Raw genomic sequence first — 26,513 nt, 5'->3', positions numbered from 1 at the left:
AATCTTTCATTGCATAATTTAAAATATCTATGTTTTATCATTGTTAATCAAACACTTGTCAAAACAAGTTGTTTTGCACAGAACCATAGACAATATAATAATGAGAACAACAGAACCTTTAAGGAGACTACAATCAATTGTAAGACGATGTCGGGGCTGAAATTAATCATTCTCCAACTTAAATTGGGGACCGTTGTGATTAACACATGGTTAGTGAAAGTGTTGATTATTTTGTGTATTTATTATGTTTTTTAATAGTAGATATAGTTTTTTCATAGTGGATTCGCATGAATAATTTATGCTTTTTGTATGATAATCGTCTAGCATCGACTTGAATTAGTAATTAATAATAATTTAATTTGCGTCAATCGTTAAAACTAAAGTACTTTTACTGCTATGCAGAGCTATTTACTTTTAAAATTGTTGTTTTTAGAATTTTGGTGCATCAACTGTACTCCATGAGTTTCAACCGCATATTTATGCTATGGTTGGCCAACTTTTAGTCTTGTGTACAACTTCACAGAGTAGTGATCCATGTCAAAATACAAGGCTTGTCTAATAAAATAAAATCTAAATCCAAACATATAAAGTAAATGTGCTCAGACAATGCATTTACATAAAGTGCATATTTTCTGTTTTTCAAAAGAATCTTAACCTAACATTACGTAACATATAACAAAACGAAGATTATCATAATGCTTTATATGGCAAATTGTTCGAATTTACGTATCTGTAACTAGATGTGTTTACATTAATACTTTATACTCACATACGAATATTTAATTTCAATCAGCATAAATGTGATTTGTTGAAATGTACAAAACAAATCAAATGATGAAAGCTGCTGCATCAGCGGCAGCAAAAGTAGATTCTCTACTTATGGCAAAAGGAAAGCTAAGAATGGATAACCCAAAACTTGGATTGCTACCAACGCCTGGCAAACCAAATGATCTTTTCACTACTGAAGTAGAAATTAATGATACTCCGTTATCAGCTAGAAATCTTCTTACAAAAGTAAGCTATCTATTTGTTGTAATATAGAATATAGATCTATTTTTACCAGTAATTTTTGTGATTAATTTTATTACTTTGAGGTGATTTGTCACTGTTGTTATTTTTTTATAATTATAAATTGTATTAACTTTCAAGGGGCAAACCCAAGAAGAAATTAGTCAATATTCGGGTGCAGCAATATCTACTCGTGGACGGTATATGACTCAAAATGAAGGACTACAAAATCCAAATGATAGGGCATTATACCTGTTTATACAAGGACCGACTAAACAAAGTCTTGATTGTGAGTATTATTCATTCAATTTTGTAGTTCATATTTTTTTAAACTCATAAAATAAATTATTTATTAACTTTTCATGTTTATTCATTTTTTAGTGGCCATACAAAGAATTCATGAAATAATCCGAAGTGAGCAAAATCAAACAAATCAAAGATATTTATCTCGTAATAAACCTCAACTACCTCCTTTAATGAGCATTCAAACAAATGTTACATCCGTGAGTAATTTTTTTTCTGAACTTCAGGTCCATAAATTTATAGTTCAATGAATAATATTTCTATTTAGATTGACAAAGTTATGGTTGGTCTTGATCATGCACCTCCTGCATTTGACTTAAGAGGAAGAATTATTGGCCAAGGTGGAACAAATTTAGAATATATACGAACTGAAACTGGGGCTGTGGTAACTTTAAGGGGTAGAGGATCACTGTTCACGGAATCTGCATCTGGGACTGAATCGCCTGAACCACTTCATTTTTTTATAGAACATCCAAGGTAAGTATCTATATTCTTACAAGAAAAACATTAATTGATTGCAAATGATTTTTTTTGTTTTGTTTTGTAATAAATACAATATTTTTATGTGATTTATTGTAGATATGATGGAGTTGTAGCAGCACGTCAACTTGCTTTAAATCTAATTGAGACATTACAGCAAGAATTAGCACAATTTTTGCAAACTAATCCACCAAGTATGGTTAATATTCAAGCAATACCACAAAATACTATGCAACAGAATATTGTTCAGCATTCCCCACAGGTAGGTAAAAATTATATTAATAATTCTACATTACTTTTATTTGTGGTTTCTTTAACAGGTATTTCCTTCTGTTCACCAACCTATTGCAATACCCCCTCCAATATTATCAGGACCACCTCCAGTTCAACATCCGCAGGTTCAACAAAATATTTTAAATCAACATAATCTTATCAATCAATCAGCTTTGCAAGTTCAACCTTCTTTAAACATTATTCAACCAAATATTCAACCAAATGTTATAAATGCTCAAGGTAATCTTATAGTTTGTTTTTATAATAAATTATAGAAAATTTTACAGAACGAGGTATAACTCCACAGTATAAATAAATTCTTCATTAAAAAATTATTTTTAGGTATTATACAACAACAACAGATACAACAGCCTTTACTTGTTCAGCAATCTCAATCAGGAATGGTGTTAAACAATGTTTCACAAAATATTCAATTACCACAGGTTAATCTTCCCCCGCCTGGTGTCCATATTCCACAACAACAAGGGCCATTGGTAAAGGAAAAAAAAAGCTATTGCAGAATTAATTATTTTCAATATCTTATCTTTAATAGTAATTATATTTTATTTTTAGGTTTCAAGTAATATTCAATCAAGCCAGCAACAACAAATTCTCTTATCTCACCCTCCACCTACAATGAATATTCCTCCTCCCAACATGCCACCACCAAATCAAGGGTTGATAATTGTTAGTTCTGCTCCAAGTCAATATTCGCAACAGCCGCAGGTAAAAAAGATATGTTAAATTTATTTCAACAAAGAATTGTTTTAACAATCTAAATTCAAAACATTGTTTTGAACTTGTTTTTCCTCAGATGTTTGTCAGCCAAGCTACACAAATAAATCCTGTTCAGAGTTTAAACCAGCAAATGAATACCCCCTATCAGTATCATATAATACAAGGATCTAATCCTATTTATGCAACAGCACAGCAGCTAGGAAACTCTGCAGGTGGTGTTGTGACTGGACAGATAAATGAACTTAAACCAAATGCCGGTAATTATTTTAATATACTATGAGTTAATCAATCTTTTCATCTGCACTATACAATCATGAAAATTATTGAGATAAATAAATTTCACATGTAAATTTTCATTATTAAACAATATATTGGTATTGAGGTGAACTTATAATTGCAATTTTAATTGCAGGTCAACAATTTCAAACTATGACTGTTCAACAAGTTTATCAACAACCTATTATAACTGGCCAAGAGCAGATAGTTACTCAAACTTTACCCCCAGGTAGCTTGAGAAATAAAATTATTGAATTATGTAATTAATAATAAATTTTCTTTATATATATATATGTTCAATCATCTTATTTTAGGACAACAATACATTGTGGCTCCAAATTCTGGTCCAATATATATTGTACCACCTCCTTCACAAACTGTACAAACACAACCAAATCAAACAATTGAAACTATCTCTGTTCAATCTCATCATCACATAATTCCAAATTCGATACATAATCAGCATGATCCACAATCAATTATTAATCAAACTGTTACCATTGACAACAGTGCTAACATGAATCAACTACAGAATATTCAAACTGAACCAATTGAGAATAGAGATAAAGATACAGAGGAAGTCAAAAATCCTCTTACAGAAAATACAGCTTCTAGAAATGAAAATGATGCTAAAGAAGATAGCTCAAATGATTCATCAAATCCTCAAGTAATTTTTATAATTAATACAAACAAGTATAATACTATAATTTATTCACTTTTAATAAGACTTTTGCAATTGCTACTTTCACAATACATTTAATTTGAATTTTATCTCTAATGAATTGACTAATCTCAATTTAGATAATTTCATATTATTTTATTTAATGATTTTTTTTTTAACGATATGCAGGAAAAATCGGTTGCTGTAGAGTGTTTGTCACAATTGCAGCCAAATCAAGTTGCATCTCAATCAGATTCTGCAAATAATATTGATACTCATCAAATTCAGAATCAAGATAATTTACATCAAGGGTCTGCCAATAATGAAGTTTTTTTGAACCAAGCACCACCACCTACTCAAATAATTCAACATCAAATGAATCCACCTCCAATTTTACAAATGCCACCACAGATTGTTCCACCTCCAAATCATGCTTCACCGCAGATGCCAATGTTTTCAGTTGCTAATCAGCAGATTATTGCTAAACCGCAATTTCAAATTAACAGTCAGCCACAAAATTGGGTTCAAACTCATCAACAGAATTGGATCCCAAATACTAGCCAAATTTTAACACATACCACAAATTTGACTGGCACACCATACCAAACACTACCCAATCAATTTGTACAGAATCAAGGTCCAAATTCGACATTGTTAACATCTCAGATTTCAAATCAGGAATTAGATGAAGAGAATAGGCAACTAAATCAACAAAATCTTATGGTTTCTGTCAATTCCAGCACTTGCAGCATACAGAATAATTTGGATGTCACAACTATGCAAGCACCTTCTCAGAATGTAAGTTTTTGACTTGCACTTTTATCTTACTATTAAGTTTATCTCATTGTAGTATAAATTTAAAATTTTTATGGATTATATTAAATTTTAGATGGTGTCTCGGCCAAGAATAGGACAGAAGAGAAAAATCTATGATGAAAACTGGAGATTTAAACAAGGAATAGGGTAAGTGCATTTTATTTACACCTTAATATAGTTTTAGAATATTAATCCCAGCTTTATGTTTTAATTAAGATTAGCAATTAATTTAAAAATTAATTTTCAGTATTGATAGATTTAAGTATTGATAGATTTTCCTAAAATGATTGCAAATATAAGATTAAATGAACCATGAATTTATTAAAACTGAGAGAAGTATATAAATAAATTAAATTTCTCAGTTGATCATTCTAATCTAAATGCAAAATAATTGGTGCTTATAAATAGACGAGTTAGAAAGAAAATCATTTTTCTTAACTTTTCAGATAAGTTTGTTTCTTTAGAAAAACCGATTTGAAAATTTTTGTTCTCAACTTTGCAAGTAATCTTAATCGTTTGACACTAAAAATGGAGAAAGTATGCATATGCTGAGTGTATGTATGTGTGTGAGGAAAACTTGACAATTTGTTGGTTTTCTCAAAAATGGCTGCATTGGTTTCAAGCAAAATTTATATCCATTTTTTTCAACTCGAAAAGGCTCATGCTGAATAGTTTTGCGCGACAATCCGAATCAATACAAAAATTTTCACCAAAGTTTTCGTGTAACCAGTTATTGGTCATAGTATTATTGATGGAGTCGATTATTCACACATGTCGAGATGTTCATGCTACCTGCCTTAAGGCAAAATGTTACTTACACTAAGTTTAAATTATAAATCTTTCTGGTAATGTTTGAAATGGTATTCATAAGTACATAAAGAAACGAAGTATAACAAATAATTTATGAAAAAAATTAATACATTTTCCATATGGATCTCATGTAATTGTCTAAACTATAATTTTTATGTTATTCCTGACTCCATTCAAATCGACAACATAATGAACTAAAAGAGATATAATTTCAAACTGTAATTAAATGGTGATGGCAAAAATCATAATAAAAATCTTATCATTCAGATTTAATGCAAATTGATGGTTAATATATTAAATTAATACTGATATATGAATATAAAAAACACATTAGCACACACATATACAACAGAATGTTCATTCATATTATACACATTTGATTCAGATTTTAAACAATCTACAGATTATCAATATTTCAGTTTGTCATGGACACTCTTTTATTTACTAATTATATATTCTCATAAGCAATATTTTAACACTATGCAAGAAATCGAACACTAATTATATTATATTTACTTATTAACTTTTCATTGATCTTTATTCTTCTTTACAGCTTTATTATTTAGCTTGCATCATTTAAGAATGGGAAGTATCATTTTTCACCAAAAATGATTAAGATTTTTATAAACAGTTTAGATAATATTAATATCATCAGCAAATAGAGTGAAAAAATATAAATCAAGTGATAGGTGCATTAGCAAAAAATAAGTTTATATTTACTAGTTTTTATTCTCTTCAATTGAAAAGCTATCAGTATTCATTCTATAGAACATGTAAAATGTAAATATATAAATTGTATTATGAAATTTTTAAATGCATTGCAATATATTGTGATTTAGTTGTATTAAACTTCACATTTGCTTTCGAAAATTTATAATAATCACTATCCGAAAAAAAAAAAAAAACACACTTCTTGTGACATTAATAGGTTTTACATAGGTTTCAACCAAACCATTTAGGTAAAATATTTTTTTTAATATATGCAATATTATTAATATTTAGATTAATCCGAGAACTGCAATTGGTTATCAATCAAAAATATTTTTCGTGCCTGTATTAACAATTTATTTTAAGATATTTATAAGTACTATTAGCTGATCATTGCTCTTTGGATTTCCAACGGGATATAATTTGGGGGATGTTGTGAATCTAACATGATTTTTTACACAGAAATGGTGGTATGATGGGACCAAATTCAAGATATCCAGCCCCTTCTCCAGCAGTCGTTAGTCAACACAACAACAATGTTAACATAAGACATCAGATCCCGAAAGGTATTGTAACAGCAACTCAGAAACTGACCTTGATACACTTGCTATTCATTTTTGACAATGTAGTGATTTAAATTTATTGCTGAATTGTACTCGCATCGATCTTTGTTTTTATGTTGTTTTTTTTAGTTTATTATTGGTTTCATAGTTGTTGATAACGTGGTGGCGTTGCTGTATATCGTTCCCGCAGACTACTTCGAATTTTAATTCTGCATGTATATGATAAACACAAATTTCAGAAGGTTCCTGAATATTTATTTTAATAATTTTGTTTAAGCTGATTGTATGATTATCTTATTAATAATGATCTCTAATTTTAGTTTTTTGTTCTTTAATAATAATTAAAGACATAAACTATTTGAATATATACTCTTTCAAAAACTAATGCAAAATGAATTCTTTTTTTTGTTTTTGCTCTTTAGGACTGGTTCTTCTGATCAATAAATTCGGGACTCAGATGATTGGATGGTGCGCAGACTTCATTTCAAAATTCATTTGTTCATGAATATTTTATTTATTATTGTAATATTTTCTGAAGTTTTAGGAGAAAAGGCTGTAACTGGAGTATAAATTTGATTTTGGTAAAAAGTTAATTCAGATCATTTTTTATTATAATTTTAACTTTCAGTGTGCAATGTTGATAGATATATATTTATATCATAGTTAACACTATCAGTAAATGTGTTAATTTCAGATATACTACGTAAATTTTAAAAGCACATACTAATTCAATAGATTTTCTTGTTTCCGTATTTGTCAAATGTTTTTGTTTCTTATTTACCCCGTGGAAATAATTGTATTTGTCCGAATAATATATTTCTATTGATAATAGGCTCAATTTGTTATGTTATATGAAATTAAAATCATAAAATTATCACAAACATATTAATGATAATATTGTGTAAACAGGCGTTTTGCTTAGGCTTTTTCTTTTTTTTTTCTCTGAAATATTCTAATGAAGTAAATTTAATAATAAATGATGATCTGAAAATAAGTGTACCAGTGTCGACAATTATTTTACTGTTTTGTTTACTATGTGTAGGTGATCACGTAGATCTAAACTCCCTGGAATCGAACGATCAAAATCAAGTGCCGCCAGGATATAATCAAGATCACATTGATTCATTTCGTGGCCCACCTATGAGAGTTATACAAGGGTATGATCCAAGAAGTAGAATGCCTCCTCCACCTCCTCCGCCACCGCAGCGATCAGCTATACCACAGTATCAATTTAACACATGGAATGTGCAAGAACATAGTCCACCTCAATATGCACAACAACACGGGTCAAGGCAATGGATGGCCTGAATTTATGTAACTATATAACTTACTTTTAAGAGAACTTTACAGAAGTAACTAAAATCAAAAGCAAGTATATGAGCCGACTAAAATTTATCTGGCGCCGTTTCATCAGATTTATTTGGAAAACCAAATTATCTTCAAAAGTTTCATAAATCTCGAGCTTGAATTTATTTTGTTTTAAAATATCAATTGATTGAGCGATTAGAACAGAATGTTGAATTATAATTAATCACAATGTGAGAGTGTTTCTCATAAACTGCCATGCCAAAAGAACGGTTATATATGTTAATGAATATTACATCTTGATATTATTTCCAAAATTAAATATTTTTAACTTTGCCATAACTCTGATAGTGTTTTTATAGAAGTTAAAAGTTATAGATGTGAAGAAAGGCATTCTTAAATAAAATTTCTAAGTTGTTTATACTAAATATAGGCCTGAATCTTCAATTATATTAGGACATAACTAATTTACCTGATAAATTATAACTATGATAATTTTAAAATGTAAATAACACTAGTGTACAAAAAAGTACATATATATATATATATATATATATATATATATATATCTGTTTGTGTGATAATTTTTTGGGATGGTGATAAATATGTTGATAAAACTATAAACTTTTTAAGCAGGCAACTATCTAGATAAAGATAAAGAAAACTATCTTTTGTTTCTTAAGGTGAATGTTAATTAATGGTCCATATTTTTCGAGTCCCAATTTGACTCTTTTTCAGTGGCAACAGTGACATATTAATGAAAAAATAATAAAAAATGAGAATGAATTATATTTATAATTAAATAAAAAGAAAAATAATAAATTTGAACATCACATCACATCTGAAAGAACGAAACACAAATGTCAAGTCTTAATCCACCTTGAGAAACAAAATATAGTTTTCAATATCTTTATTATCTGGGTGGATGCCTGTTTAAAAAGTTTATGGTTTTATCAACATATATATATATATATATATATATATATATATTTATTTATATATACATATATATATATATATATATATATATATATATTTATATATACATATATATATATATATATATATATATATATTTATATATATATATATATATATAATATGCATATGTATATATATATATATATATATTATATATATATATATATATAATATGCATATGTATATATATATATATATATATATATATATATTTATATATATATATAATATGCATATGTATATATATATATATATATATATATATATATATATATGTATATTAGGGTGGCCCCTAACGATGTTTCGGCCCTTATGAGATTTTATAATTTATTATTTATTTATAAGTAAGGAATTTGTATATAAACGAATCATAATATATATTTTTTATTTGAAATCGTCAATTACTTAAATTATTTATAAATGGTTGATATTTCTTGCGAAATTTAAAATACTTTTTCTACTATAAAATGTTAAGCAAAATTCTGCTACTATTCATTTTGGGCGAGACCTTTGTGACATCATAATTTTCTGGTAGCAAACAAATGTTAAACGTTTTATTTAGTTTAGTTTGTTCTAAATCCTTAACATAAATTGAGTTCAACTCCATACAATTCTTACTGGAATGATATTGTTATTCTAATAAGAATCTTTGTTCTAAGATATACTAATTACGTATTATAACATATGTTTAGGCATTAGAACTAATCAGTTGATAGGTGAAACCAATTAACATTTTCTTTTTAACTTTCCGAAGAAGTTTATGTTTTCATCAAAAAATCCGAAAAATGATTCGCTAATTTTGTGTTTACTCGACGTTTCAAGCCATCCTGAATCGAATGAGACCAAAATTGGAAAAAGTATGTATGTGTAATGTTGCCGTAAATCAACGTTTTCTGAAAAACGCCTGGACCTATTTCAAAAGTTTAAAAGCCATTAGATGTATCTCGATGAGGATTTCGTTTCTTAGTTTTGTGCGACGATCGGAAGAGCCGTTTTTTTGTGATTGAGAAAAAAGTATTAAACTTTCCGTCCACATTTGAGCTCATACTACCGAATCGATCTTAAAAAATCAAAATCTGTTCGGAAGATATTAGTTGGGAATGATACTGATTAGTTTTAGGTGAAAATCTACCGAGCTGTTTTCTTATAATTAACTGTTGAAAAAAAATTTTAGCCGTTTTTCATGGAACTTTTTTTGGCGATATATATTATCATATACTCTTCTTTTATCTATGTATATCATGATCTTATAAAACTTACTGAAATATTACGGCCTTACGACAAGGAGTTTGATTTAAAAAATTCATCAAAATTTAAGAAAATAAGTAGTTTTTTTTTGACGTTTGTTGAAATTAAAATTAGACGATTTACTCGGTATAACGTTAGAGTAATTGGTCCTAATGATCATACTTAACCATTAAAGTACTACGGAAACTTGTTCAATTATAAAAATTATTGATTTTTGAAAATTTGCTTTTAGAAAATACTCCTAGTTAACGTGTTAGTTCATTTTCAATTATGTGTAATAAATCCACTCGGAATAATTTTAATCACTCATAAACTAATTTATTTTTTATTGATTAAGTCAATTATTTGCACATATCGAGAACTTCATGTAATGTGACTCAATGCAAAATTCCAGTACCAACTAGTTATTTTACTGTTATTCAAAAGCAACTGTTTAAGTAAATATTAAACTTGTAATATTAGGTACATATATCAATTTCGTCAAAGTTTTTGGGAAGTAATTAAAAAGTAAGTTTTAAATCTTTAAAATTAATATATAAATAAAAAGATTAAAACGCCAAGGTATAATAAAAAAGCAAATAATTCTGAAAGTATTATTTATTCAAAAGCACAATTATTTGTTAATTATTTTTTTTATAATTTTTATTTCTACAGTTGATTTTTTCGCAAATAAATATGTTCGAAAATATTGCAATATCTTGTGGGAACAGATTATAATAGTTTATGTATGTATATATATATATATATATATATATATATATATATATATATATATATATATACATTTATATAGGTATATGAAATTTACTTGAAACTTTGGCTGAATCAAATCATATCATCAATGCGTTGTATTATTTACAAAACAGAGTATTAAATCTGATTCTCTCGACAAATTATGTTATCTAGTTTTCAAGCCAGGGCATATTATTGATGTATGGATAACATTAAATTTTATAAAAATATATACATGCTAGGGTCTATAGATATGATTGTTAACACATAATAATAAACATTTCATGTTCGAGCATACAAATATACGGTTTAGTATTCTCGAACACAAAAGTGATGTGACATAGACTAGCAAGGCACATGAATCAACAATGCACAGCAATCATTTTACAATTAATATGTCTAAAGTATTCAAAGATTATGTTTATTTTGATGAATACAATTCAAAAAATTTAGGTTTTTTATGCTTAGACTAAATTTTTTAAAATATATTTTTAGTTGTTTTATTATTATCTACATCATAATTGCAAACGAGCACATTTGATACATGTGCAATTTAATTATTGTCATTAAAATTTATTGACATATATTAATAACATAGCTTCTTCTGCTTTAAATCTAAAGGTTCAGACAAAATAACTGTCACAAATTCAATGTGCATAAATAATTCAATTATTAACAAAAAAATATATAAACGATCTAACAATTTTAATATGAAATTTATAGTCTTGAGACGATTAAAACAGTTTTTGTATATAGCTTTTATATTTACATTTAACATATAATGTCATTTCACCTTATGAATGACAGCTTAATTATAAAATCTATCACAATTTCATCATATTTTAGATAAACATCTTATAAAATTCCTGTTAGAATATGTAACACGTAATAATGATATTATAATTAATTAAATTAAAATCATTTATTGAGAAAAGCTAGATGCGACATCTTAGCCGAGCAGCTCCAATTATCTATATTTATCAAATTTAATAATATATAACATATCTCAATGCCGACAAATGAACTAAATGATCACCAAATAATAACAAATGTGCATAATTTATAATTGGAAATTATCGTAGATCTCAATTTATACATGAACGAAATGTTTTAGTATGTTCTGTCAAATTAAGTGATATTCATGATGGTTATCCACTAACATGTTGTCATTAAATAAAATGCAGCATGCACAAAATATATGAAACAAATTATTCAAGCATCTCTTAGATAAAGTTAAACTCTCATCGATCATCAAAATAAATAAATTGTAAAAACTAATTGTATATGTAAGGATTATGCAGTGAATTGTTTCTTTCATTTAATCAAAGTTCACAAAACATTATTAATTGTCTTAGTTGCCTTATAATGTTTTGCTAGAAACTTGTGGTTATTAGCAAAAAGCTTAACATATACATATTCTACATAAACATCTACATAAAAAAAGATGTTTATATTGAATATCAATGCAGGTGTGATTTATTTGATGATTTTAATAGTCTTCAAATCTTCGTTCCCTAGAACACTTAGAACAGTAATAATCCATTTCTGGGCTGCCAAAAAACATGCAATTTATTGTTTTGCAAGGCTTAGCTTTTCCAAATGGCGTTTGGATATTGTGAAATGATGTTCGGTCAGCTAAATCAGAATGATCATGATTTGAATAATAATTCATCGAAGATTTGACCTTCCTGATATCAACATCTTGTTCTATGTGGTCTGTGCTCTTATCAGCCGATTTTATATCTCGTGAAGTTTTTGCTTTCGATAATACAGAACTATTACCTATTGTATTTCCTGGTGAAAATATACTTGCTTGTCCTGGAATATTGACTTTAAGAGGTTTAAAAGGTATATTTGGCATATTGTCATATGTTTCTGCATGAACTCTATCTTGGCCGCCTACTAATCTTTCGTAACCATTTCGATGGTGTTGTTTTGGTGAATTAATTTCTCTATCGGCTTCTGTTAATCTTGAATTTTCATTCTCATATAAAGACACATTTTTTCTAACATCATTGTAAAAAGTACTTTTCGATAAATATAATGTCTGGTCCAAATTATTTAAAGCCTTTACTGATGGCATTCTTTTTATAAATTCATGTGATTCTATATCTGTTTCTGCATAAAATTTTGAGTTTCCTGTATCATATCGAGGAGACAAGTCATCAGTTTGACTTAATATTTCATCATTTCGTTGTTTTTCATAGCAGTCTGTGCACATATAACTTGTCAGTGCAGTGCCAAATTGATCACATCCAGGGTTTATGCAACTTAATGATCCTTCTAAATATGCTTGTTCTTGAAGTTTTAAGTTTTCAAAATGCTGCCTTTCTCTTTCTTGTTTACATTTATCTGATTGTGATTTCAAAAATCTCTCTTGTGCAAATTCTAAATAATTTCTAACCATTTCTTCTTGATATTCATGTCGTTTAGCTCTTAATTCTGCACATAACAACTTTGATTTTACTATATTTACTGAAGAACTTCCTGAAGTTAAAGGTTTCTTTTGATTTTTGGCCATTTTTGTCGTTATTGATCCAATATTTTTCTTGAATCTTTTGCTCATAGATTTACCAATTGAACCAAACTGTTTAGCAACTGACTGTAATTGTTTGGCTGCCTTGCTTTTATTATTGCCAAAAATTGGTCCATCATTTTCATCAGCCATAACTTCAGGTTCTGTAAATTTTTTTTCAATTTCATCCTCTGAAAAATCAACTTCATATTCTTCACCAGGAGAAAGTTGTGAACTTACATACACAACATCTAGATATTCTTTAAGAACATTTATTTGATCTCGCTCTGTTAAAACAAAATTTTTCAAATTAGCAGAATCTTTATCATCTTTGCCCCATACAAAAGCTTCGCCTGGATCTATACTGAATTGAATTGGCAATAAATGATTTTCTGCATCAGTTAGTGGTATAACAGCTGGTGGTATTATTACAGATTTATCTCCAAAACTTTCTTTTTCCATCACAACTAATGCAGAGAAATGAGCCATATCATAAGTCAAAAGTAGTGGAGATCTATGGCAATCTGATGGTAAACATTCTAATGGCAAATAAATACCTCCAAAAGGAATTGGTGCCATTGCTTCGCCATTCTGATCTTTTAGCATCACATCTGCTATAACAATAATGGGCCTTCTTAATACATGTGCTAAAGCCAACACATGGATTTCTTCTAAACTTTCATAAGTTGCATTTTCAAAAGCTTCAGTCTCATCTGACATGCGAGTATCCATAACACTACGTCTCCTATAAGGTTTTCTGGGCTCTGTGGAAGCCATTGAAACAATGCCTTCCCATTCTTTTGACCACTCTTCTTCCGAATACACAAAATTAGCCTCTGCATTCATTTTTGATTGTTGCCACCTCCATCTTCTCCACAAGGCATCTCTACAGGGATCATTTGTTAACAAGTTAAACAAAGCTCCTCTTAGAGTTAATAAACGATCATGAAAACCCCACATTGCTAATGAAGCTGCATGTAGTAAACAATTTCCATCACCTGTATTGTAAATAATTCCTTTTAATAATGGTTTTGTAATAATTTAATTTGTGTGTAATTAGCAATATTAAAAAAAAAAACAATTAACCATTTTCAACAATTAACCATGTAAAAAAAAATAACATAAAATTTACCTGTAGTTGCTAAGGCCACAATCTTTGACATATGCCATTTGCAGCCCACCAATTCAACCGTCCTGATTGTTCTAAAGCTACCAAACTCGAGTTTTCTATCAAATCTTTTTCCAAAAATTTTCTGTAAAAATTGATTTTATTTATTTCTCTCTTACTTTCACTCTATGATCATTAACTTACTTGAAATCATTACTGTATACAGTTAAATCAGGCAAAGTAAAGGTATATTCTGGAGTTTCTATATAGCATTGTTTTTTTAATGTATTGTGCATTACTGGAAAATTCATTGCAAACTCATTTCTTGCTTTAGAAACTAAATTCACATTTTCTGTAGCTCGGGATATGCCTCTAGCCAATTTCTTGCCTTTAAAAATAAATCAAATTTAGTATGTAATAACTAATAACTTTTTGAGGTTATTCGACCATATGATAAAATATATTATTAATGAAATTATATTACATATATAATATTATATAAAGACACGCACACACACATACATATTTCATCATAGACTTACAATCTTCCACATCCAAAGCATTACTCTTGAGAAGACTTGGTCGTCTATAGGCATTATTTTTATTACTTGTGTAAGTCTCAGGGGTAATTTGAAGTGGTAAATTTGCAGGTATATCTAGATTATTTGCCATAGATGAATCATGATCAACAGACTGATCTTGTTGTTGATCATAATTCATTGATTTTAAATCTGTAATATAAGGAGAGTATAATAATAATATCAATGGTTTTATGCCAGGGCAACAGTGTAAAATTGCAATTTTACCTAGAGAGACTGTATTTTTCACATTTTCAAATGTAGTTAAAGCCGAAGACAAGTCCCAACCTTTTGATTGTAGTAAAGCGTGAGATGCTTGGGAACTCAACCCAGTTTGATTCATTAAAGCAGTAACCATGTGTGATTCCATTAGCCTTTATTTTTATTTACCATTTTATAGAAAACTATCTTTAATCAAGATCTGATTCACAATAGCAAAGCATGAAATATTAACTTAATTATGCCAGCTTTAGAAATGATATGTTTATCTTCACAAATATTTAACAACTGTATTGTAAGAGTTTTTTAAAATAAAATTAATATAAAAATAATGAATAAACATTTTTATATGATTATTATGAACAATAAAAAAACACTGTACCATTTTATATCACTATAGTATAATGCCAAAGTTCTTAATATTATGTGTATTTTATATACAAATATATCTCTTGTGTTTTGAATATTCTATTTTTCAAGATAGAAACTTCATTTAGTTCTGACACATGCAGTTTGACATTTCTCCATTTATAAATAAATTAACGTTACGTTGAAGGCCAGCTTGATATTTTTGGCGTGTGTTCATTATGGTGTTCATATACGTGCATTTAAATCCAAATTTCGGCAGTACTTAGATATTCATTGGATTGAATTGTTTTGTTTCTTTTTTATTCAAAAACCATTATGAATGCTAATTATGTTGATTATAACGGGATTGCACTGAAATTATTCAAAATGTTTGATAGCTTGTTCAGTATCAAATATCGATGTAATTATTATTTTAATTAGTATGCATCGGTTATGTTATTGAAATCATATTATGTATATATATATAGATTATTTATCTATGGTTGTCTAGCTCTGAATTTAATATTCTTCATTAGCGAGGACGCAAACCATAAATTTTATATGATAGAAATACCAGAGAAGGGGCACTCAAATATTTTGTATAATAATTATAAATAAAAACAAATTGTTTTAAATGCTATTTAAGATCAGATATATCTCTTACATTCATATGCTTACATTCTTATGCATTCTTATGCTTACATTAATGTGTATGGTCTAAGGTCATAACCATCATGTTTACAATGTTGGTAACATTTTAAACTCTATTGCCGATATATTGCATCATTTGTGACACATGTGCTACTTTGCTTTCAGAACTGAGAACGGCTTCCACGGGCTTCCACCTTCCTTCGCTATTGTGTCCGCAAAGAATATGAAAATAATATATTACACATAGTGCATATAGTTTTTCTAATACACCATACACTTATAAAATAAATAATAACAAACATTTGAAGTACATCAGGTTAAAATGCCGGAAGGTGTAGAAAATTTAGGTACATATTTGATTTTATATACAAATTTTTGATAGAAATATGTTATTAGATATCATAGTTCTAGGAGAATTATATACATCGGAGAAGAATGGTAGTGATGAAACAGGAGATGGAACTGCAGATCGCCCTTTCAAAACAATTCTTCAAGCCATGAAACATGCTGGTAAGGAGCCATTTCCAACGATATATGTTGATGCAAAGGAACCAGAGAGTGGTGAGAAATATGAACTCGCTGCCAAATCTCAACTCAAGAAAATACAAAAAATATGGGTAAGCCCTATGTTAAAATAGAATTAATTACCATGATTCACATGTGTATAAAGTTGCATCATTTTCAAATGTTTAATAATTTTACATTATGAAGGTGAGAGATACATATAAAAATGCAGATAAATTAAAGAAAGAGGAAGAGGATGCAAAGAAACGAGAACAGAATCTGATGGAAGCTAAAAAGATTCAAATTCAAGAAGACAAAAATTTACCAACCGCTAAAGTTATAAAAATTAAGCAAGGTATTGTAACATATTTTGCAAACTTTTATGTTAATTTCAAAATATTATGGTATTAATATAATATTTATTGATAACTAATTATTTTAACAAACTTTACTGAAAATATTTTATGCAAGTCTGGTTAGAGGCAAATTTTTAATGTAAATAAATATTGAAGATGTATTATTTTAACTTTTTAAATTGTACTAGGTGAATTTCATCGAGATTGCCGAGTTAAGATTTATGGGTGGGTGCATCGTTTGAGACGTCAAGGAAAGGCTTTGATGTTTATTACTTTGAGAGATGGTACAGGGTTTCTTCAGAGCGTTCTGAATGACACTCTTTGCCAAACATATGATGCTTTGGTTTTATCTACTGAGTCATCTGTATTGTTATATGGCACTTTGAAGACGGTTCCTGAAGGCAAAGTCGTAAGTTTTTTTCAGTATCGCTGTTCTTCATTTTTGTAATATATATATATATATATATATATATATATATATATATATATATTGTATGATTCTGAATTTGATGTTGACATATGTATTAATAAAGTCTAGTAATCGGGCATAACATCAATAAAAAACATGAATTTCTTTCAAAAATTTATTTTAAATCCATACGTTTCGGCTATAATCCTAGCCTTCATTCAGTGGAAAAATTAGTGAATCAATAATTAAACTTGTAATTACGCAATATTTTCACGAAATACTAATTTAAAAATACAATTGGATAGTGTGTTGTTTGTAGACTGGTTGAAGATATAAATTATATCTTCATGTTTTTTATGGATGTTATGCCCGATTACTAGACTTTGTTATATATATATATATATATATATATATATATATATTTATATATATTATATATATATATATTTATATTATTATATAAATATATTAATATTATTTAATTTAATATATTAATTTTATTATTTATTTAATTTAAATAATTAAATATTATATATATATATATATATATATATATATATATATGTTTTGGCACTTAATTTTTATTTCTGACATATTTTCTTTTCAGGCACCAGGTGGTCATGAATTACAAGTCGATTATTGGGAGCTGATAGGACTTGCTCCAGCAGGCGGTGCTGATACTGTATTAAATGAGGATGCCAATCCTGATGTTCAATTAGATAACAGGTTAGCATTAGCAAAGTACCATTATTATTTTTATTTTATTTGTATATTTCAAACCAAACAATATTTTGAATAAATAGCAAACTATTTATAATTCAATTCAAATTTTTCAGACATATTATGATCAGAGGTGAGAATACGGCTAAAATTCTCATGATGCGAGATGTCATAACTACTGCATTTAGGGCACATTTCAAAGATAGAGGTTACTGTGAAGTCTTTCCTCCAACACTTGTGCAAACACAAGTGGAGGGTGGAAGTACCTTATTCAATCTAGATTATTTTGGGTATGTGGTAAAAATTATTGCTATTGTTTCTAACTAATTCTGAAATATTATACAATTTAAATATAGGCAACAAGCATATTTAACCCAGTCTTCACAACTTTATTTGGAAACCTGTTTGCCTGCATTGGGTGATGTTTATTGTATAGCTCAGAGTTATCGGGCTGAGCAGAGTCGTACTAGAAGGCATTTAGCAGAGTATGTACGAAGTCTTCTTATATAGTAACTTGTTTAATTCATAATATTTTATGTTCTTTACTATGTTTTAGATTCACACATGTTGAAGCAGAATGTGTGTTCTTGACATTTGATGATTTATTAGATCGTTTAGAGGATTTAGTTGTCGATGTAGTTGATAGAGTGCTAGCATCTCCATTAGGATACATTGTACATGAACTTAATCCTGATTTTAAACCACCAAAAAGACCATTTAAAAGGATGGATTATGGTGCTGCCATAAAATACTTGAAAGAAAATAATATCACTAAAGATGATGGAACATTTTATGAATTTGGAGAGGTATATTGATAATAAAATAGTTTGTATCATTCACTGTGATAATGTGCATAATTTTTCGATTAGGACATACCAGAAGCTCCAGAGCGCAGAATGACGGATGCAATCAATGAACCTATAATGCTTTGTCGTTTTCCAGCAGGAATTAAATCATTCTATATGTCCAAATGCCCTGAGAACAAAGAACTTACTGAAAGTGTTGATGTACTGCTACCTGGTGTAGGAGAAATTGTGGGTGGTTCAATGCGTATTTCAGATATTGATGAATTACTCAAAGGTTTTATCAAATATTATGCTTAATAGATTTATTTTATTACTTAAAATAACACATTTAATGGGTACAGGTTATGAGCGAGATGGAATTGACCCTACTCCTTATTACTGGTATACTGATCAGCGCCGCTATGGTACAACGCCCCATGGAGGTTATGGTCTAGGCCTCGAACGGTTTCTTTGCTGGTTGCTCAATCGGTACCACATTCGTGAGGTATGCTTGTATCCACGATTTTTAGATCGCTGTGCGCCATAAATTATTGTCTTCATATTTGTAATATTATTTATCACAATATATTATTTGTTTTAAAATTGTTGTTAATTTTATTCGTTATAATCATAATTTATCACAATTTGAGAGTTACTTAATACATATACAATCGATATAACAATTATTTTTATTTATTTTCATTCATCTTCGGATTCGATATGATTTACCTCATAATTCTTGAGTATTTGTCTAGCTTCCATATTGTCGCTATCGGAATCTTCCGTGTTTGTACTCGATCTATAAAAATATTTATAAATATTGTAACTTAATTACAATAAATTTAAGCATTGCAAAATTCTTGTAATATTCACCTGCTAGAAAAACCAGTTCGAAAATAATCCATCCCATTGAGAACTGTTGACAAATTGCCTGTTCCTAAATATTGGCATTCCTTAAAATCACAAGTTGAACTTTGATTGCTGGAGTCTGTGCTAAATGATTGCAATCTTCGAGATATATCTTGAAGCTCTTTGTTATCAAAACGTGCACTCTCTTGTTCGCTTAAAAGTGTTTTGAGACTGTAATTATAAAATGTGTAATAAAAGTGATTAATAAAATTACTGTTACCCTATCAATTATAATTAGTTATTTAATCTTTCACTATTCAAAATAATCTATAACAATAAAATTACTATTTTTAACTTACTCAATAGCTTTATTTTTCTTTATTTGCACATTTATATTCTGTTGCTGGTCTGACTTGATTCTATGTACTTCTCTTAATGCTCGAGCCCATTGATCTTTGAAAAACGCTTTAGATTTTTGTGCTTCTAGTAACTTTTCATATGTTGTTTTCTGAAGCAGAAGCAAGTTAAGCAAAAAAAATATAAATTACGTAACATGATGTACATACCAATTGATGCACAAGTGTCGCCGTCTGTTCTTTATTCAGAGATGTTTTCTTTATTGTTTCATAATCTTCTTGCTGCTTTGCAATTTGTTCTTGCAATCTCTTGTTCTCCTTTTGTAGATTTTGTATTTTTTCTGTTAATTCATTTTTAACAGAGCTTGCCTGTGATAATTTGTGGTTTAAATCATCTTCTAGTCTTCGTGCTGCTTCTTTCAAATCCATATATTGTAAGTTGTACTGCCTTTCCAAATCCTCTTTAGCTTTTATAAGCTGCATGTATGAGAATGAATTTATTGTATATTTTCATCACATAATGTTTTATATAAGTCAGTACCTGTTTTTCAGTATCAATATTTTTGATACCAGCTGTCTTTGCATCATTGTTCGCCTTTTCTAATGCAACTGCTAAAGATCGACTGTGTTCTATTTTCTTTTTCAATTGAGATTCAATTTCGGTCCGCTTCTTATACCACTCAGATGATAAATGACCTAAGTGCTTTTCCTCCTTTTTTTTAAGCTAGAATTAAAGTGATAGCAATATTTTACCTCAAGATGATCATGAAAATTAATTTACCTGTTGAACTAAAAATATTAGAAATTCTCCACTGGAGCTCGTCCAATAATTAAATTTAAATAGCCACAATAAGCCAGAAGTCCACAGCAAGTGACAGTTTTTTTCCTTCCAAGCATTATAGGATAATTTTATAGAATTTAAAATTTTATCATAAAGAGGTACCCGAATAAAATTTATAACTTCTTGATACGTTTCAATAATTTCATTATTACTTTCAATAAATCTTTTTAATAATTTGGTGTACCAAATCTGTTTTTGAAGAAATATTCGACTTGTGATTACTGTAGGATTGTCAGCTTCCTGTGGACAACAGCCTGCATGAAATAAATTATAATACTTACTACAAATGCATCACACATCTAAGGAAATTAAAAAATAAATATACCTCTGCAAGAAACATTTCCTGTTGCTTTTCTTTCCAGTCTTCCAGCTCTTCAACTATCTTAATAGAGATATGTTCTAAAAATGTTCAGAATTGCATAAAATGATGAAATTATTATATATTTTATTCTGTTATCATATATACCATTTGACTTATTTTGCTCCACTTTGTCTCCGCCGCCTTTCTTGATGATGAAATTTGTACTGATGCCTGTCGCATTAGATTCCTCTGTTATTGTTTCCAATAAATATTTGCTGGAAGCTAAATTTTGATGGGGAGGCTTCTCATGTGTTTGAGAAATACACATACTTCTGAATTCAGTCTTCATTTTTGTACTATCTGTACTATATGTACTATAAAGTCAGATTGCAATTAATATATTAAGTAATACTGAGATAGTTGTATGATCTAATTGTTAATACCAACCTATCTGGCATTAGACGATCAAATCCATTTTTTCCTATATTATCACTACAAACAGAATTTTGTCTTATTTATAAATATTTTAAACTATTAAGATAAAAACTTCAATAACTTATAAAATCTTTAAAGGACTTCTACATTCTACAAGATAGATGATACGGATAATAAATTTATAATGGAACACAATGTAAATTTCTGATAAAAAATGCATTAATAGTGAATTATAATACTTTTTACCTTACGCTATTGACATTTCCTAATTGTAATATGGACATTGGATCACTTTCTGCTTCTGAATATTCTATGTTTTGCTCTGCGGATAAATTACTTGTAATCTGTTAAACAAGTGAGATTTTTAATGAAGTATTAATATAAAGTATATAATAATTTTTATGTTCAAACATTTTTATAATCTACAGTTTCGTCAGAAGGGTGCATATATTTGATGCTAATTCCAGTTTTCAAATAAGCATCTTTAATGAGTTCACCATCATTGTTCGAAAAATAGCTGATGTCGCATTTACATACAGCATATGAATTATGTTTACTATTTATAACAAATTCTGATAGCTCATCTGTGTATATAATATCATTGATTTTTGTTTGGCAACAACCTGAAATAATGAAATCACAGCCATATAAAACCAAATTTTACAGAATATTAGTTGATATAGAGATAAATTGTAAATGAGACTGAGTAACTACCTATTTCAACGTTTTCCAAAAATAAACAAATTTTAAGGACTTGTACTTGATTAAAATATTCTCTTAAATATCTCAAACTTGATCGAATTTTTAAAACTGTTTTTTCTTGAAATTCACTTTTGCCATTAGCATCCAATTTAAATTTCTTTGTGGTAATGTTAATTCCACAAATATTGTAAAATAATGAATAGTTACAAAAATTTTCTTCACAACTGTGGATCTATAAAAAAAATATAAAAAAAAAGTACTAGCTGAGTCATAGTTGAGTGTGTATATATATATATATATATATATATATATATATATATATATACATTCACTATGTCTTGATATAACATGTCATAATTTTAGATTTTTGAATAGAATATATTACTTTAGTTACCTTTACTTTAGTTTCAGTACTTACAATGCTCAAGTTTGTCGGGGTTGCCAGAAAAATATGTATTAAATATGTATCTTTACATAATTCTTCAGGACCAATTTGTATATATTCTTTAGTTTTATTGATTTCGGGAATTATTTTTTGCAAAAATTTACCTTGGTAATCCACTGACATATTCAATTTTTTTGTTTGAGGAATTTCAGAATTTTTTTCCTGAAAGGCAAATCATTACTAATCATTATTTTTATGAAAATACTCAATATTAATATATAAAAATAGACATTACAAAAACATGATATAAGGATATATCATGCAACAAAAAATTTTGAACTTGGTTGGTATATTATGATAAAAAATTTCAAATAAAATTAAAACAATCATATGTCAATTTTAGCACTTGCTTGGATAATTTTTAAAATCAACTTATTCAATTCCTAGACAATATGAGAATATGATATATTCATATTGGTTGTAATGATACTTACATCTTCAATAAAAACTTGCCATAATATTTCTGGTTGGAAATACTCTATTAGTGGAGCTTACACCAAGCAGTTTAGACCACGATTTTTTATACTAAATAACACATACAATATATAAATTTGATGTTTGTCATAAAAAAAACTATATAAGAATGTGTTTAGATACAGACTATTTCTGAAGTACCAGGTAGAACAGATGGGGCGCTTTTCAAACATACCATTAGGTATCCTAATTTTATGTGTTCTTCTTTTTTTATTGAGAAAAATTCTACTTTTATAGATTTATTACTGAGTTTTAATCTGAAATTTTATCTAATATTTAATAAAGCACACAAATATATGCACGCACACACACACACACATATATATATATATATATATATATATATATATATATATATATTATTCCGAAATTTATAATAATGATTTATTAGATTTGGTCCTAAAGAAACATACTCCCTCAAGTCCTTTCTCTTAACCTCCCAAACCAGCTCCGTATTAAATTCAGTAGGCTTACCAGCTTCAACTGGTACAGAATCTAACGAAATACCATTTAATGTTGCTACAAAATAAACTTTAGCTGTTTGATCTATGAATGTGAAACCATTACCTAAAAAATAACAACAAATCTCTATCAACAATATATAGATATATATTTCTAGCTTAGGTACCATCTTCAATGTGTAAAACAATCTGTAATAGCGAATTGTTAGAAGAGTCGACCATTATAATTTATTACTAATAATAATTTATTATTATTATGTATTCTAATTTTAAACATAAAGTTTAAAATATAAAATGTAAATTCTATATCGCATCTGTTATGACATTTGTAGCATAATAAACAAATTCGAAAGTCAGTCGTGCCACTACCAATAATTATTATTACCTGAACATAGGTGCAGGTTATCAGTTTTAATATCAGAATCCATAATCAGAATATTATAATTTGCCTCATTATGCAGTAAAAATTATATATATATATATATATATATACATTTAATTAGTGTATTCCAATTCATTCCAATTTGCATATATTATAAAATCTTTATAAAGTTATATCAAACAGTTTTAAATTATTATTTTATTTGATGTAATTTTATATTGACAGGATTATTTATAAAAAAATGTTTATTATTAAAATTGTTATTGTTTATTAAAATATTTCTACTTATAATGAATTAAAATAAAATAAAATATTTAAATATAGTATCCGATATTCTTGAATTACCAACATGAGCAGAACGAAACTATTATCGTCACTTATAATCAAAATCTCACATCAATGTTATGGCGTGGAGTTGGTATCGCAACCTGCGGTCGTCTCCATTGGAAAATTAAATAATCAGATTTAAGGGCGTGTTTTGAGCCCCTTGAAGAATTGATTTCGTGAACAAAATAAAATAAATGGTGATGTGACTGCAATAAACATTTCTTAAAATTATATATATATATTTATTATATATTACAATTTGCTTGCATTTGACACGGCCTGCATGGTAATGGCGAACGTCGTCCTTTTATGCAACCTAGCCGGTTGATATATATCAGTGGATAGTGGATTAAAATGTTTGTTAAACAAAATGATTAAAAATTTGTTCGTGTATGCAATTTTATATAGTGATTTTAAAGTTTCTCATATAAAAAATAGTGATAGTATTAATTTGTTAGCATGACATCCGATGAAATTAACCCGGATATAGGGTTAAATAAATCAGTACCAGTGTCTAATTATTATATGTAGTTAACACTTCTGCATTTTATCTTAATATTTTTGTATTATCGACTGGTGTTCTAGACGAAAATATGCCTGTGTCTCGACTATGTCGAGTGGACTACCTGTGTGTCTGACAGCAGCCATATTTTACATCGTTACACGTAAATATTAAAAGTTCAATATCTTGCTTGAAATTAATAGTGTATTTAGTCATTCACCAATTGCAGTAGTTCTCGAATTAGTGTAGTGCAATGTCGACTTGTCATATTATTCACGAAATTGAACACTAAAAGGATAGCTTAAAACTAGTGACAGCCACAGAGTTGAGTGACTTAATATTGTATCATCATTATAACAAATTTATATTCTTCCTAGTCTTCATTTTGTGATAACCGCACAATAACATTACTAAACAATTAGTGATCATACTTGCTGCTTAGTTTCATTTGTTCATTATTATGACGTTCTAATTTCAACTTTTGTTACTTCTTCTGTTAACCTACAATTCGACCGCGACTAGCTTATGGGTAGATGACTGTTTTCATTTTGGCATGATATTTGTCCATGCGAGGGTACTTATGAGTTAAGCGAATTTTATAGCTCGGGCACATTTCGCACGAGTTTCTGAGGGCTCAAAGTAAACTATTAATCCTGGAGTTGCCCTACGCACGGTGCGTGCTTATATTATGCAGCGACGGGACGGGCGTGACCGCGAAAATCGCGAAACCACCCGGACCTCAAGGTAATTCTTATTTAAAATTACAGTGGAATTATCCTGCCCTTTATATATTTAAATCATATATATATATATATATATATATATATATATATATATATTAATTGAGTTTTTAGAAATTTATTTAAAAGCCAAACGTTTCGGCTAGCATCTTAGCCTTCATTCACTGGCAATCAATTTAATTATGGGTGCCACTACCACTGTGCACATACTCATACCATGAATTAATAATGTTTTCATCTGTTATATTAGGATACAAAGTTGTAAGTTTATTATTATTATTATTATTGTTTTTCTATGAAATTCTTTACATATTATTTATTTAGTTTTAATTTTTATAGTTAGATTGATTGCCACTGAATGAAGGCTAAGATGCTAGCTGAAACGTATGGTTTTTAAATGAATTTCTAAAAACTCTCATACTCTTTTTTATTGATGTAACACCCAACTTTTAAACCCAAATAAAATATATTATATCAACATCAAATTCAAATCTATTCAAATATAAATATATATATCTATATATATATATATATATATATATATATATATATATCATCGATTGTCAAAATTAACACGGGTTGTTTTTTAAGGAACTATAAACT

The 26,513-nt window shown here is 28.2% G+C and overlaps 6 protein-coding genes across 13 annotated transcripts in view; 3 read left to right on the top strand and 3 right to left on the bottom strand.

The window, feature by feature from the left end:
- The first annotated feature begins 141 nt into the window (after positions 1-141).
- On the top strand, positions 142-8,193 carry LOC113375500. 3 transcript variants are annotated; one of them, XM_026615433.1, is made up of 16 exons: positions 142-209; positions 794-1,014; positions 1,150-1,297; positions 1,390-1,511; positions 1,580-1,788; positions 1,891-2,053; positions 2,112-2,304; positions 2,407-2,558; positions 2,638-2,790; positions 2,879-3,059; positions 3,215-3,307; positions 3,393-3,745; positions 3,929-4,537; positions 4,629-4,702; positions 6,536-6,639; positions 7,679-8,193. In XM_026615433.1, exons 2-16 carry the CDS (start codon positions 814-816, stop codon positions 7,942-7,944), a joined length of 3,021 nt encoding a protein of 1,006 aa, XP_026471218.1. In that variant the 5' UTR covers positions 142-209; positions 794-813; the 3' UTR covers positions 7,945-8,193. The 3 variants fall into 3 exon arrangements, with proteins under 3 accessions (XP_026471218.1, XP_026471228.1, XP_026471224.1); XM_026615443.1 differs by lacking the exons at positions 142-209; positions 6,536-6,639 and having other exon boundaries at positions 579-1,014; positions 7,679-7,814; XM_026615439.1 differs by lacking the exons at positions 142-209; positions 6,536-6,639; positions 7,679-8,193 and adding an exon at positions 5,919-5,954 and having other exon boundaries at positions 579-1,014.
- Positions 8,194-12,256: 4,063 nt separating this feature from the next.
- On the bottom strand, positions 12,257-15,564 carry LOC113374391 (OTU domain-containing protein 7B-like). Its single transcript, XM_026614474.1, has 5 exons — positions 15,332-15,564; positions 15,068-15,256; positions 14,730-14,913; positions 14,563-14,670; positions 12,257-14,429 (listed from the first exon to the last, which is right to left on the bottom strand). The coding sequence occupies exons 1-5, from the start codon at positions 15,471-15,473 to the stop codon at positions 12,392-12,394; spliced, it is 2,661 nt and encodes an 886-aa protein (XP_026470259.1). The 5' UTR covers positions 15,474-15,564; the 3' UTR covers positions 12,257-12,391.
- Positions 15,565-16,489: 925 nt separating this feature from the next.
- On the top strand, positions 16,490-19,643 carry LOC113374531 (asparagine--tRNA ligase, cytoplasmic). 3 transcript variants are annotated; one of them, XM_026614527.1, is made up of 10 exons: positions 16,490-16,668; positions 16,718-16,938; positions 17,033-17,180; positions 17,370-17,590; positions 18,198-18,316; positions 18,427-18,600; positions 18,667-18,795; positions 18,867-19,116; positions 19,180-19,390; positions 19,458-19,643. In XM_026614527.1, the coding sequence occupies exons 1-10, from the start codon at positions 16,644-16,646 to the stop codon at positions 19,640-19,642; spliced, it is 1,683 nt and encodes a 560-aa protein (XP_026470312.1). In that variant the 5' UTR covers positions 16,490-16,643; the 3' UTR covers position 19,643. The 3 variants fall into 3 exon arrangements, with proteins under 3 accessions (XP_026470312.1, XP_026470314.1, XP_026470313.1); XM_026614529.1 differs by having other exon boundaries at positions 16,733-16,938; positions 19,458-19,642; XM_026614528.1 differs by having other exon boundaries at positions 16,727-16,938; positions 19,458-19,642.
- Positions 19,644-19,794: 151 nt separating this feature from the next.
- LOC113382844 lies at positions 19,795-23,147 on the bottom strand. The gene is made up of 12 exons (XM_026621094.1): positions 22,974-23,147; positions 22,592-22,811; positions 22,289-22,500; positions 22,124-22,221; positions 21,890-21,934; positions 21,608-21,816; positions 21,467-21,540; positions 20,842-21,024; positions 20,511-20,777; positions 20,304-20,452; positions 19,969-20,175; positions 19,795-19,894 (listed from the first exon to the last, which is right to left on the bottom strand). Exons 1-12 carry the CDS (start codon positions 23,145-23,147, stop codon positions 19,795-19,797), a joined length of 1,938 nt encoding a protein of 645 aa, XP_026476879.1.
- A 315-nt stretch (positions 23,148-23,462) lies between these two features.
- On the bottom strand, positions 23,463-24,181 carry LOC113382835 (centrosomal protein of 120 kDa-like). Its single transcript, XM_026621082.1, has 4 exons — positions 24,127-24,181; positions 23,912-24,065; positions 23,626-23,755; positions 23,463-23,549 (listed from the first exon to the last, which is right to left on the bottom strand). Exons 1-4 carry the CDS (start codon positions 24,179-24,181, stop codon positions 23,463-23,465), a joined length of 426 nt encoding a protein of 141 aa, XP_026476867.1.
- Positions 24,182-24,750: 569 nt separating this feature from the next.
- LOC113373752 (casein kinase I) overlaps positions 24,751-26,513 on the top strand; it is a 36,964-nt gene continuing 35,201 nt past the window's right edge. For all 4 annotated transcript variants that reach the window (XM_026614052.1, XM_026614038.1, XM_026614046.1 and 1 more), the window contains exon 1: positions 24,751-25,914. In XM_026614052.1, coding sequence (XP_026469837.1) covers positions 25,859-25,914 — 56 coding nt within the window. In that variant the 5' untranslated portion in view covers positions 24,751-25,858. The remainder of the gene's footprint in view (positions 25,915-26,513) is intronic.

Source organism: Ctenocephalides felis, unplaced genomic scaffold, assembly GCF_003426905.1.
Source record: "Ctenocephalides felis isolate EL2017-DRISC unplaced genomic scaffold, ASM342690v1 CF-g0.4_SCAFFOLD_00845, whole genome shotgun sequence".
In the NCBI taxonomy this organism is placed as follows: domain Eukaryota; kingdom Metazoa; phylum Arthropoda; class Insecta; order Siphonaptera; family Pulicidae; genus Ctenocephalides; species Ctenocephalides felis.
Note: the sequence above shows the minus strand (reverse complement) of the source record. Positions and strands in the feature narration are given on the sequence as shown.